At 41.5% G+C, this 14941-nt stretch overlaps 1 protein-coding gene across 1 annotated transcript in view; it reads right to left on the bottom strand.

Moving 5' to 3' along the window:
- The window catches only part of SOS1 (SOS Ras/Rac guanine nucleotide exchange factor 1), a 453501-nt gene that overhangs the window by 308271 nt on the left and 130289 nt on the right, over positions 1 to 14941 (bottom strand). Inside the window, exons 7-9 of the mRNA XM_069235148.1 lie at positions 12354 to 12464; positions 6158 to 6256; positions 4088 to 4215 (exon numbers count right to left, since the gene is read on the bottom strand). Of these exons, the coding sequence (XP_069091249.1) occupies positions 4088 to 4215; positions 6158 to 6256; positions 12354 to 12464 (338 nt within the window). The remainder of the gene's footprint in view (positions 1 to 4087; positions 4216 to 6157; positions 6257 to 12353; positions 12465 to 14941) is intronic.

Here is a 14941-nt window from a genome sequence, read left to right as displayed (position 1 = left end):
AAACAATGAGTCCATCACAAAACCAGCAGATAAAGAGGCAGAATAGTTGTTGTGAAAACATAATAAAACAATGAGGTTATTAGACAACTTATTTGTATGGCACATTATCGGAACCTCCCTGGAGATCCCAGTAAAGACATTTGGGACAAGAAAAATAAATCACTAGAGAGGGCCTCGTATAAGGTTGGATATCAGAAAGGGGATTTTTTCACAAGGATACCTGCACGTTTTAGATAGATACACATTTGTGCATACACATATATGCACATTCATTCGAGAACTGCCTATGCTTCCATCCACAAATCAAGTCTTTGGCAGGCACATGTTTTGCACTACTGAGTATACTAAAAAAGTTCCTGCATTTTCTTTTCTGCAAGAAGGCAGTCGTCCAGGCATTTATAACCTTGAGACTGGACTATGGAAATGCCATATATCTGGGACTACCTGCTTAACAAACTTCAGGTGGTCCAGAACAAGGCAGCCCGCATTCTCTTTAGCCTATCTCCGAGAATGAATGTGCCCTTGTACCTACATGCCCTCCACTGGCACCCAATGAGGAAGATAATTTTCTTTTAACACACTAGTTTTGTTCCACAAGGCACTTCTTCATACAGGTGCAGCAATGCAACAAGTGTAAAGCATTTAAACAGCAACAAAACAAATGAAGATGAAATCAACAAGAGACTAAAGAAATCCGACACTTATTAATAAAAATAGACTATTTGTATGTATTTCTAGACACCACAATGAACGAGATCCTCAGGAGGATTCCAGAGATATAGACTTTACAAGGTATGGTAATTCAAAGCATTTCACTTAACCACAAACAAACTGGAAAATTCAACAAAAAGGTGGGTTAGTTGTGATGCACTCACTTAGAGTTTCTTTAGGCGACGAACTCCAGTAGGACAGTCAAGGGTACTGTCAAAGTCCTCAGTTAGTAGAAGCAGTATCTAGGACTTTTATCTCCTTTGCAAAGGAGTCCTATGGAAACGGTCCTGATGCAAGAGATGAAGGATGCTGAAGATGCCTAAGGATTCTGGCGATGCAATGTGGTCTAATGGGGTCTTCCTGTGGCTAATCCTTGGTCCATGAAGGAGGTGATGCGGTCCTGGTCACAGGGTCAACATCCCTCGAAGTCCTCTTGTGGTGGTAGAAGTCCAGTTGCCACTGGGATACCAGTCACCCAGTATCACAATCACAGCCAAATCCTTCCCTGGGTGATAACTCTGCCTCTCAGGGACAAAGCTGCACTTCGACAACTCTACCCAGCTCAGTGAGCACCTACTTTGAACATTGGGTCGCGGTCTCTGGTGCTGCATAGCAGCAGTTAGAGGTGGCTTGAAGATTCTGGGCTACCAACTTGCCCTGGCAGGCATCTCAGCTGTTGAGTCCCTTTTCTGTGAACAGGAGGCCAGTTTAATGACCACGGGAGTGTCTTGGTTTGGCTGCGCTCTGGAGACGACTTCCCCTCAAGCAGGACATTGCAGGCACAGTCCCTCTCCTTTGCTAACCACCAGGTTTAGCAGGTGCAGTCCATATTGGTGCAGCCACTCTTTGCCAGTTCCATGGTGCACTAGGTCAGTCCTTCAGTCCAGACGAGATTGGAGTTTTGGGTGTCAGTGATGCCGTATTTATGGACCTCAGAGTGGGAAGCGGTTAGTAACCAATGGGCTTGTAGGTCCCCACCTTCCTGATGACCACGTCCTGCGAGTGTGGCATCTGGGTTTACCAGGATGTACCATTTTGCCCACTGCCAAGAAGGCAGAAATCATTTCTCAGCATCTAGAGCTCACTAGCCCAACCCTTAAGTGTGGCCACCAACGGGGCTACAGGCCCCTGGTAAAACCAGTTTGACAACAGGTTTTCCCTCTCCTTCCCGGGAACCAGTTAGTCTGTCTAAACAATTGGGTTGCCCCTCTCCCAAGTGTTCCCTGTTTTCTCATCAAAGGTGGCTTCAGCTTTGAAACTCCCCTTTTGGGCCAACACCCGTGGGGCTTCCTGCAGGAGGGAGGTACCAAAATTCTCCAGTGCATACCCCTATTGTCTCCTTTCCTGGGTGTTGGAAGCACATTTCCTCAGGAGGGCAGAAAGTTGTCTCGGGTTACAACTCCATGAGCAACTGTTAAGGGCACGGCAATTCAAAGGCCACAAGGTGGAAACTTTGTAAAAGTTGCACACTGTAACTTGTTACATTAATTTTGACTTGAGAACCAAGTTGGGCCTTATGTAACACGCTGTTTGATACCTCAGAATATCAGCATTGGTTGCACTGTTCAGGAGGCAGAACAGCTGAAGGGCCTGCACCCAACTCTGCACTCGCCAAAAGGACTGCCAAACCTTTCCACAGTAAAAACATTAGTTGCTTGGTTTTACTGTCAGAACACGCATACCCATGAACTATGCTGCACCCTCTGTCTTGGGGCTCGGTAGACCTACCCTAAGATTACTTACACATACGGTAGAGGGAGGTTTGGCTTTGACATGGCTTTTAAATGGAAAAGTCGAGCTAGCAGTTCTAAACTGCCCTTCCGGTCTCCAATGGTGGATTTGGAGACTCATTTTACTCTTGTATCCCCAGGGTGGCACAACCAGTGGAGCGGTGCAGTCCCTGGGGTAACTTTCTAACTTACTGACGCTTGGTTCCATATACTAGGGACCTGCAGGTAAGCTAGTCTATGCCAACTGGGTAAAGCCAATTTATATTTATCTATTGGAGTCAGAGCACTGGCAAGGAGGTCTGGTTAGCAGACCTTAGTGCACTGTCAGAGTTGAAAAGCCGGAAGCATCAGTCAAAGAAATCTGGGGGTGACCAAAAAAAAGTGACATTTCCTAACAGTATATCTACTCTTTGAAAGACGGTTCCAGCCTTTGACTTACTTCCCAATTCGCTTGTTTCACTATACCTTGTGGCTCTGCAGGTATGTTCCCTTTAATTCAGGGCATATTTTTTGAGATATGGTCACCTCGAGTTACACAGTCTAGGGGGTCTTTAGACAACTTTGCTGGCAACACTAGAGTTCGCTGGCAACACTACAGTCTTTTTCCGGCCTTTTATACTACCTGGCGATTCAATTTTGGTTGCATCATTTACTAACATGATTTATCCATGAAACAGTTGGAATCAATATGCACTCCCTAAAGCACTATACATATCTTCAGTTTTGGTGCGATTAAAATGTTGTCTTTTAAATGAGCCATTTCTCGTACAGTCTCTATTCTCAGTTCCTTGATTGTGTCCTAAGGACTTCGGCTGAATTTATCTGGGGCTAAAATGCATCAACAAACCTAAGAGGATATCTTGGCGCTTGAAGACAAAACAGGACAAGTACAATGGCTGGATTCAAATGAAAAACAAAATCATCTCTTGGTTTTCGGTTATGAAATTTGCCTTCACAATGTACAATTAGCTTTCGATTAAGAGCATGTAGTTAAAAATTTCTGTCATAAGTACTCAATGACTTAAAGGTACTTCTAAGACCAATGTGTCTTTACTCTTTATTTCGCTATCTCTGTTATGCAACAATAAAATATATAAATGTGATAACACTTTTAAATACATGAAAACGGATTGAAAATAACTTTGTACTAAGATCCATGTATTAAATAATTCATTTACATCCATTTTCTAATATTATTGGGAATCTTTCCCCTTCAGAGTACCTTTTTGTCATTTAGTGTCACAGACTCATGTTTTGCAGGAACATCCCATGGCTCTTTTCATGCTGTTCTTTGAGGTTATCACCCCTGTGTTTGTAGCCAATCACGGGGGTGATGGGGTGGGGTGCAAATAGCCACCATCCTATTTAATATTCATTGGTCAGGTCATTCCAATACACTCTCTGACTGCATATTTTGAGATGCAAATAATTCATACATGGCAAAATGCAAGGTAGGTCTCAAAAGTACATCAGGAGAATAGTTTCTTCAGCTGTGACATTTGATGAACAGTTTCAAAAAATACTGAATAGGAAAATATATTTTGGTAAACAAATAGCTGCTTACTTCAGGAAAGAATTGATTATGCTTCATTTGCAGATAAAACAGCAGAACACTAAAACTATTAAAAATCCAAGATTTTCTTTACCTCAGTCTTCGCTTTGCAAGGCTTTTAGAACAAATCCTTTCCATACTGCTTTGCAGGTTTAGAAGGGCAGTTATTGCTTGTTTCAAGCATTCTTTGTCCTCATTGTCCTCACTCTTCTGTTCCAATTGCTGAGTGTTGAACACCAAAAACATTTAAGTAGATGTTAAGTATAATATGCGACCATAATAAGGTGTTACTATTAGAATTGTTCCCAGCAAGATGCCGTGGATAACTATAATTTGTAAAATCACAGCAAGGCAGACAGAAAAGAGACAATTTTACAGAAATGTTGTTGTGAATGTCTGAACTTTCAACTGTGCTGTGAACATGTCTACATATTAAGCAGTACAGATAACTCATGCACGAGAGAGCAAACAAAACTTCTTTTAATACACATTACCAAGGCCTGACCTGAAGGGTCCCACGATGTTCACAACCCCTGAAGGCTATGGTAGCCACAGTAAAAAACAGTGTGGGTGTCCTTTTCCCTACTACACTGGGAACTGAAGGGAGACAATCATGCTATAAGGATCCAACTGGGTATCCAAGGTGTACGAGAAGCTGTGAAAGAATTTCAAGCACATTGAAGAAGGTAACAGTCAATACTTGGACTCTGGTTGTGCAGAACTGTGGGCCATCATCAGAATGGAAAAAGGGCACAGTTATAAAGGGTATGTAATGGGTGAGGGTTGCAAAGGAACATCCAGTGGAGTCAGAAACTTTTGGTAATGGTATGCAGAATGTCCACTAAGGTTTGTCAATCAACTTGAGGCATCCCACATGGAACTGGCAGTTGAAAGTCTGAGGCTGCAAACCACTTGCAGTCTTCAAGGAGAAGTACAAGTGGTCAGCAGCTTGGCATTGTGAAGATTTCTCATTGCCTAGAGTTTAACCCACACCTAAGTTTAGTTTAGTTTACGATACCACTGGAACTTCCACTGCCAGATTTGTGTGTTACGTCTCTGCTCAGCCACCATCAGATTACTGACCTTGAGGTCCTATTCCGTTGTTTTGCCAAAGATGTATTCTATGGTTAGATCAACCTTAATGCCACATTATTATTTGCCAGCTTTGGTGGCTTTGCTGACACTGCTATATAAAGAATCACACTTGAAGCCGAAATCGAACCCCACAAATTTTACATTGGCCATGCAGTTGGCCTGCAGAGCCTCAGACAAATACAACAAAGCAGTGCCTGCCTGGGCATCTAACCCATTCGCTGGTAATAAATAAAATGGCCGATGACCTAATCAAACTTGGGATAGTTAGAAGAAGTTGATACAAATTTGCTCAATCAATATTTACTAAGGGGTGCCAAAAAAAAAAATCAAATCCATTCAACCAATCTCAACACAAGGTGGCCATTCAGGTGTCAGCATAGTTCTCACTCCCATAGCTTATCATAACTCCCTCTCCAACCCACTTGCGTCTCCCCAAATCAGCACATTTAAGTTATACTTACTGCTAACATAACTGGGCTGTTTCAATGTTTCAAGCTGGGATTTCATTAGAAAAGCAATGATTTTAAAGAATATTTTCAAAATCATTCTTTGTTGCTATCATGTGTGGTATACATGCTGTTTGAGAAAATTGGACTTATCTACAATGGGGACAGTGTTGAGTGTTTTACAAGTGGCAGATACATTTATTTTTGATTAGATCAATATATATTTTTGCAACATTAAATGCATTTATTTCCACCAATGTTTTGGTTCATTTGCTTCAAAAGTTTCTACTTAGCAGTAGGGCACAAATCGCCCAGATTTACCTATGCAGGATTTGGAGCTCTACGAAGATTTTGACCATCTGCTAATGGAGTACTTTGCAACCAGGCCCTGGCTGGCTATTGTGCTCTCTTATCCAAGGTTGCAGTTTTTTTAGGTCAATGTAAATTACTGCTTTTATGCCACGTTTATGCCTACAATTCAGCACCTTGTCAAAAACCCAAAGGCAGTTGGTTATTTTTGTTCTTGACTAAAATCCAATGAAACACTGAAGATAAGTAACTTGGAGGACTGAATGAAGGTTTTTAAAGAAACAGTTCATACAACAAAGTACACTTCTCCTTACCTTTAAAAAGTCAAAGTAGTGCAGACAATAATAAACAGGAGCCAATAGTAGTCTTGGTAGAACATACTGAACAGCTTCTTTAAAACCTTCACCTATAGACTGAAAAAAAGGACAAAAACAGTACATACAAAATCATCTTAATGGCAAACCCAGAATTCAACATAACTGATGTTCCTATTCAAGCTTTCTGAGGGAACAATACTTGAAGAGAAAAAAGCAACACAATGAATCCGTTTTCAAAGTTATTTGACAAATGCTTTTTTTTATTTTTTGACCAACACATTTTTCATTTTTTTTCAACTGATTATTAAACATGGGTTCCACTTGACATCTTGTACATCTACTGTGAATTGGAAGCACAACTGAGGGAGTGCTAGCATTCCATCAAGTAAGAGGGTGGGCTTACTAGCAACAGTCATCCTCCTTGGAGGGCAGGGGTTCTTGCAGGCAGGGCACTTTCCCTATCCAGTCCATCTTTCTCTTGCTGGTAAGGGTGAGACTGTTTGACACATCGCAACACATCTTTCCTAGCAAGTGCAGACGAAGTTGGCTGTTACAGCTCACCATTCTGACAGACATTAAGTGTGCACACATTGGGAACATTGTCAATCTCCCTGTTACATCTCACTCCTCTACTTCTGCTACATGAGTTGAGGATGTTGGTGGATCTTCTGCAGAGTTTGGGGTGCATGATTAACTCAGACATGTCAGCTTGGATTCCCACCCAGAACTTAAAGTTTCTGGGATTCATTACAGATTGTGATGCAACAACTGAGAATCTTTGTGCAGGAAGAAGGGCAACACCAAGGCAGAGCTGCGTACGGTGCTGAGGAGGGATTCCTCGTTGTCGTACCTGCTGGCAACAATCTTAAGCCTCCATGCATTACTCAATAAGGGGGTCTTTCCACTGCATTTCAGCCCTTAAAGCACCTGTAAACAGCTCACTTCTCATATAAAATTCTCATATACATGGAAATGTTCAGCTTCTCGCAGGATGCAAAAGTGAAGATCCAGTCGATGCTGGCACACATGGCAGCTTTACAGCCTCTCAGAATCTAGCTAAAGAGTAGGGTGCATGTTTCAACGTTTCCAATACTTCTGGAAGCTTCCTGGCATTCCCCAATCTGTCACTCCTTCTGTCCCTCAACTGTGACAAATTCTGAGGGAAACATCCATCCACTAGTCACTACGCTTGACAGCATGGTAAAAATTACCACTGAACATTGCAAGCCTTAGGATCTACAGAAAAGGCTTTGTTCCTCATCAGGCAAGTTTGGGCTTCTCTACCAGTTATGCAATACAAATCAGCTTTGAGGAACATTTAGTGTCAGGAGAGGGGGCTCGATTCCTTGGGGTGCATGTCCACAATTTTCTGTCTAAACTGTATGAGAAAGGTATAGCTGGCGGCAGCACCATGAATTCTTTTATGTTTGCAATTTTGGAGGTCAATGTGAAGAGCATTGATTTCCTGGCTGAACACCAACTGATAGTTAGCATTTAAAGAGAGGGCATAAGTTTGCCTAGACCACTTGAGGCTAGGTACATGGATTCTATGGATCATATGGAATGAGGAGCTTAAGGATAAAGCTGCTAATTAGAAAAGTAGGTTCCTCCTATTTTGGCTAATCTTGCAGTTTGATCCATTTAGTGACATGCACAATCAAGGTTGAGTTAAAAACTGGCGATAAACAGAGTTTTCTGAATCACTTCATGGTAAAATCACCAAGTGGGAGGTGACCAAAATAACATGCCATTGAGTCTTTTGCTCTGGAAATAGCAAATGAAAATAGGATATACTGTAAGAGTTTGTGACTCACACTGAAGCAACTCACTCCGAGGAATGGGGCTCTAAAATTAGGAACTTTAAGATCTTACTTAGGAACAGAATAACGGAAATAAAGTGGAATAATGAAGAAAAGTCTGGGCCAAGATGATGAATGCGATTAATACTCATAATGAGAAGGTGTTTCGGAGATTAATTGGGTAGAAAAAAAGGGACATAGCAATGTCCAAATGATTTGTAAAATATCAAATGACAAATGGTATTTACTCACAAAGGCTGTGTACACATCATACATCACCACCCCACAAGGATGCAGACCTATTCACTCATCAACTTTAAAAGTACCTCAGGAGAAGATGGCAAATTTAACTAAAAGCGTATGCCCGTCAAAAGCTGCATGACCAAATGATATTCCAACTGACTTGGTCAAACTTGATGTTTCAGTCTGGAGTACACTACTGGGTCATCTTTTCTCAAATGTAACTTACACTGGGGTAGTTCCCATGCCATCGAAAGGAGCAGTTGCTCATATCATGCACAAAAAAGGCTCGCAGAAAGGTCTGAGAAATTATCGAATAATTGCCTTCCTAGATATTGAAAGGAATCTTTCTGCAAAATTGTTATTAAACATTGTGGGACACTGGGCCACAAAACTTTGCTTAATATCACAAACTCAAACAGGTTTTTATTTGGGTTACTTCACCATTGATAATATTGTTGCATTGTGTCTTCTGGTGAAAATTAAGAAATAAATGAAAATCCCTAAAAAATACAACTGTTCTCTATGCCTGCTTCTTATATTATTCCAAAAGATATCAACTAAACACTTCATCACTAAACAAGGTAATTAAAGCACACTGTGTACCAGATTAAACAAGGTAAATAAAGCACATTATTTACCAGACAGACTCTGGTTGAAATAAACCTAGCAGCATGAAAAAGTATTACGGAAGGCCTTATTTAGTGTCCAAAGGGAGAAAGATTTCGCCTCATTAAAGAAATACAAACATTTGGACCTTCTACTTGAATTCTATCTGTCAATGCATCAGGAATATATTAGCTCTAGTTTGGAAGGTACGAAAAAAAGGAATACCTAATATTTCAAATGCTCTATACACCTGTCTATGAATTTGAGAGGTCCTGGAAGCAGTTGTTGCAAGGGAGGAGTGTTTGCCTATTTTGTAGTTATAAACCCACCCACCTGCCCCAGACCAAAGACCTCCTTACCTTCAGGAAACTTCTCAAGACCTGGCTGTCCGAGCAGTAGCAGCACCTCCCCGCCTCCTTCTTCCCCCTCCCCTCCTCAACGCCTTGAGACCCTCACGGGCGAGTAGTGCGCTTTACAAATTCCTGATTGATTGATTGATTGATTGAAGGAGCTGGAGATGTTGGTGGAGGAGAAGGATCTGTAAAAGGAGGTGGAGAGGATTGAGGAGAAGGTTGAGAAAGAAAAGGAGGCTTGTTCTTGGTAGGATTTTTTGGAGACAGAGAGGGGTCAGGAGCCTCTTGAAAAGTTAATTTCCTCTTTAAAAGGAGAGGAGGTGATGTTATAATATGTCCTGTTCCCACTTGAATCTGAAGATGGCACTGTCAAGCGTCCATAACTACCAAAATTGGTTCCACCGATGAAGGGGTGGTTGGTGACTGTCCGGAATCAACAGAGGTCTTTTTTTTTAATTTTTGGTTCCCAAGATTTAAGTTTATGAGATATTTTCGACGCCGAACCAGAGGATGATAGTAGCTTCTTCGGTACCGAAGTGGTCGGCACCGAAGCACCGTGTGTACTCGGTTGGATCGTACTGAGGTGGAGGTACACGAGGTCAATGTTGAAGATTTGTGTTTTGCTTTTTCCGGTGGCAAGCCAGAGGGCAGGGCATCCGAAGCTGGCTCCCGGCTCTGACCATGACCGGAAGGCAGTGGTGGACCAGTGACCTCTTTAGAAGTATTCTTGACCGATTGTGAAGGGGTCTTTGCACTCACAGTCTTCGCCAACTCCAACGGTTGACTTTCGATGTCAGATTGAACATCGAGTCAGAGTCTTTGACGGAGAAGGCTTGCTCCAGCTCCTCCTGTGCATGCTTGTCACCGAAGATGTCCAGTGTGTCATCAGGATTTCAAGACACCATTTCCATCAGACAAGCTTGTTGATCTCAGAGTGTCTTTTTAGATCGAAGGGAATACATGCATCGCAGGTCTGATCTTAGTGGTTGGGGGAAAGACAAATTACACACCTGGTGGTGGTTGGGGTGTGAAAATTTGGAATGGAATTGAGGACAAAACCAAAATAGAGTCCGTTCCATCAGGTCTGCATAGTTAGGTGCCACGCTTAGGAGATAAGCCTGAAGAAGGCCTGAGTGGGCTGCGCCTGCCCCAAAGGGCAGAGGATAATTTCCGGCTATAAGCTGGAACCCAGGGCAAAGTGAGGGAAGAAAATGTTATCTACCAATACCGACCGTAATAGAAAGATGGAGAGAAGACCATTTTGGATTGTATTGAGTCGAGAACTCTGAGCGAGAGGGACACACGTCCGAACCAGACGGGGGAGAGAAACAATCTAACAAAGGACTTGATGCCCATGCGCAGTATTACTGAGAGTAGGAGCCACTTAATACAGTGGCTCCAAAAGCTTCTTTGAAGAACAACAAGTTGTACCACTCCGAATCCAAAACTAGATGGCGAGCTTATGCACAGCATTCGTATCCAACACATGCCATTGAACATACGGCTTCCTAACTGCTGATACATTTTGAAATGTTTGTAAAGTTCATTTACAAGCTATTTAAGTGCTGTGTTATAAAAATAAAAAAAAAGACTGACATTAGACAGCCTTTCAGTTCACACTCCCTGTATCCTAGCATGATTGTCAGAAAGTTAACTTTACAAAATCCTCCAACATTGCAGTCAGAGAAAGAAAATTTAACACCAATTTCCAGGATAAAATGAGCAGCTATTTGTAAAAGAAACATAAGCGAACCCTTGACCTCTGTCACTGAATGTACAGCAAATGTAACAATAAAAAAAATTATTAAAGGCATTCTTACAGCTCATTCATTTACTCGATAAACAGAACTCCTTCTCTTTGCTAGCTCCATTTCTCTCGCCAGAAAGGGCCATACTGAGTGGGCGAGTAGATTTTACAAGATCTGTGAAGACATTATTTGTGATCAACAAGATGATGCTGACTCAGGCTGTCAGCTCCAGGGTTCAAAGAGCCTGCTAGATGATTGGTGACCAGTCATATTCCATGCAACTGTGCCCAAGCTCATAGTTTGTCTGCAGAATAGAAGAGACTGCACACACTTCTGTTTGCTGATATTCCACAGCAGGGTCATGTTGTCTGTTAAGATCTGGACTGATCAACTGGAAAAAAAAGAGGACAAGAGGGCTTTCAAGACCAGACGAATTTCCTGTAACACGAGCAGGCTCATGTTCTGAATCTGCTCTCGTAGGAAATTGAAGGCCCTGAGCTTCAGCTCCTCCAAATGCACATGCCACCCCAAGTTGAATGCTTGCATCACTACTGTGGGCACTGCTGGTGTGTGGCAAAAGGACATTCCTGCATTAGGTTCTCCTCTACCAACCACCAAGGAAAGTCTGTTGCAGTATCCTGGGCGATTCCCATGGTGTCTGACAGACCATCTGTTTCAGAACACCGCAGACAGAAGCACCAAGGAAAGCCTGCATGTTCCAGCCTGTGTGACCAGGAAGACAGTAGACTCAGCAGGTGAAGAATCATCAGAACTGGAACACAAGCTCCCTTCTGAAACACTGGAATCATTTCTTGAATGTCCAAGATCCTCTGAAGAGGGGGTGGGGGTGTAGGCTCTCAAAGATGTATCAAGCGCTACCCCTCTGAATAAGAGTACCAGAGCTCTAGGTGTGACCGGGGCAGGCTGATGGAAAAGTCCAGGTCAACCGGCTAATGTGTTGGCTACCTAACTGACAAAGTTCTAGTAAAATGTTTAGGTTTCAGAGAAGGAACAAATGCAGTAGCAGCGGTAGATGTTACAAGTATAATGCAGGACTTTATGCTGATGGACAGAAAGAAGGTATCTGAGAAAAGGCCGACGTATTTCAACATGCACTGCTGGGCGTATTGGCTATTTGTGGGTCACATGCTGTCTGTTACTGTTTTTGTCATTTGCATTGACATATGAGAAAGGTAGGTTTCTGATAGTTGTGTTAGCTGTTATTGAATGCAATTAAGAAAGAAAGGCATAATCCCTCTCCTCCATGCCCAAATCAGAATAAATATTTTCCACTTTTTATTTAACAGTGGTCAAACCGAGAAAAATCTTCACTAGGTTCCCACAGTTAATGAAGCAAGTTACCAAACAGTTGTACAAGGTAGTTTGCGAGGAAACATTTAAATCTGATAATTCCTAAACATTAAAATAAAAAAAGTGATAGTACCTGTAAGTATAGAGCTGCTCCAGGCTTTGATAAATGACTGAGAAAATGATCATGGAAGCCACTACGCAACACTTCTTGTGCATACGATTCATAAGGATCAAACGCCAATTCCTTAAAAAATAAATGAGAAACATGTAACAGAATGAAGAGGCAAAACACAATTGTAGCAGAGCAAGCATAACATCTCTCCCTCAACAAAAAATAAATTTTTGTAGCTTAAAACAGTACAACAGTATAATACATTATTACTAATTAGAATTAAATCCGGACATTTCTTATAAAGCAGCAAAAACACACACGCCCATAAACATGCCCTACACAGAAAACAAATTCACTTTATATCTTAATAGAACTTAGAACAACCACATACATAACTGAGGCTTATATTTTCTCTGTCACTGTAACTAATGATCATTCTACAGTAAACACCAATGGAAAAAAATACTGTGAAAGGCAAACTAACACCAATGACTCTTTTGGCTAACTACGCTACATATTGCTAACTTCAGTACTGTGCCATTCAATATTCCTTAGATCCATACTTCAAGGAAATCTGAAGTCGCACACACAGAGAGCATCACCATCATCAGATGACCTACTCAGGAAACACAAATCTAATTACACCATTTAAATTTCTACCTCAAACATAGCTGTACACTTATCAGGAGTCTTTGCTTATAAAGAACATCCCCAACTCTTTCTAATCCAGTTGTAAGTCAGTCAAGCATCCCACTTCCTAAAGAAGGCCCACCTACCATCAAGCTGTAACACATGCAGAGATTACTGAATTGGTCCAACATAGAGGAATAATACTTAGCCACAAGCCCTCATCATGTTGCACAACCACCCTGTTACTTTCATAATTTAGGATACAATTTGCACTTCTAATGTTCAAATTCCAATATGGTGTTGATTAACAATTGTTTATTGTTACCTAACTGTGGGGATTTCATTTTAGTGACCCTGGAACATCGAATGAGTGTAGACAGGGATTTAAACCTATGACCACCAGTTCGAGCAGATATTCCTGGAGTGGACACATTAGCACAATGATCTAACAGACCCAATATCTGCCCCAGGGACCTCCAAACCCACTTAACAGCACATTTAATAACAAAACCACCCCTTTCATCTTACTGTACCACCCCCACTTCCACTTGGCTTTGCATTAACAGATTTCAGTGCACACTTTCTCTGCGCACATCCCTATAGCCTCCCTTATCCAGGACACTTTGACGTTCTGTAACAATCCCAGCTTAAAAAACTATGATCTCATATTAACAATTCCTACAATACCAAATGAACATTTCTACCCATCCCCATCCACATTTAAACCACACCACTCACAAGCAACCCAAACTCCTAAAAAAAAACATCAGCAAAAGCACCATCAAAGAATAGTGGACCTTTGTAAATTACTTGGTCTGGGGCCCCTAGAACCCTTGTCAAATCAACACAACCGGATTGACAGTACTCTATAATGTCATACATTGTGCCTTCAGAATAGTGTGACCAAAACAAACCAACCACAAACCCAAAACTCCAAATATCTAAACTGTGGTACTGAAGAACAAGTTACTTATCTTTGGTAACAATGTATCTGGTAGAGACAGGATGTATCTGCAGATTCATGCCCAAGTGCCAGCCTGGATCTGGAAACTTCTCTCCCCTAGCATGTCTGGGCTTCAGCAGAAAGCATTGGTTGACTCTGTAATGACATCGTCCTGTGGATGTTACTTCAATGGAGTCCAATATAGTCCGACACACTGAAGTCAGTTTTTTCCATTACTATTTTCTGCGCTCAAAACCTGGAGCCACAATAGAAACTGGCAATGGAAACAGTGTGCATCAAATAAAAGGCACATTTGTGTCAATTATCACCCAAGTCCTAAAACTAGGTATAGATTTCCAATACGAAATCTATGGAGACCACAGAGGAACTCAGTTTGCAAAGCAGGGAGGATCATTAAGGAATCTGCGACTAGATCCTGTTTCTACCAGATACATCGTGACCAAAGATAAGTAACTTGTTCATCTGATAGAGACATATAGCCACAGATTCCGTAACATAGAATCAGATACCAAAGCATAAAAACCCTGGAGGATGGGCTGTGAACTGAGACCCTCAAAGTCTAAGTGTTACTAAACCAGTCGAAAACAAGAGGAAGACCTGAGAAGAAGAAAAATGAGGGCGAATAAGAATGTATTCTACATCTCAACCTGTGGAATAAGCACAGTGGAATAACACCATAAAACAGGAGAGCATAGGAAGAAGCTCAACCATGTGATAGCAAGAATAAACTCATCCACGTTAGCATGTCAATCGTGTGTCATAAAAGACTTAACCAGAGTGAAAGACTTTTATCCAGAAGGATAGCTGATTTAGTACTGGAGAAAAAGACAAAGAACTCGAAATAAAAATACAGATGAGGAGGAACATCCTCATTAGGAAAAATAATTGGTGAACAGACAACTATTAGAAAAGGGGTATAAAAACAGTAACAGCATGGGTAAACAAAAATAAAAATAAAAAAAAAAACACATATGACTGCACAATTAAAATGATGTTCTATACCCTGACAATTATG

This window comes from Pleurodeles waltl, chromosome 5, assembly GCF_031143425.1.
Source record: "Pleurodeles waltl isolate 20211129_DDA chromosome 5, aPleWal1.hap1.20221129, whole genome shotgun sequence".
In the NCBI taxonomy this organism is placed as follows: Eukaryota; Metazoa; Chordata; class Amphibia; order Caudata; family Salamandridae; genus Pleurodeles; species Pleurodeles waltl.
This window is presented reverse-complemented; position numbering and strand designations above follow the sequence as displayed.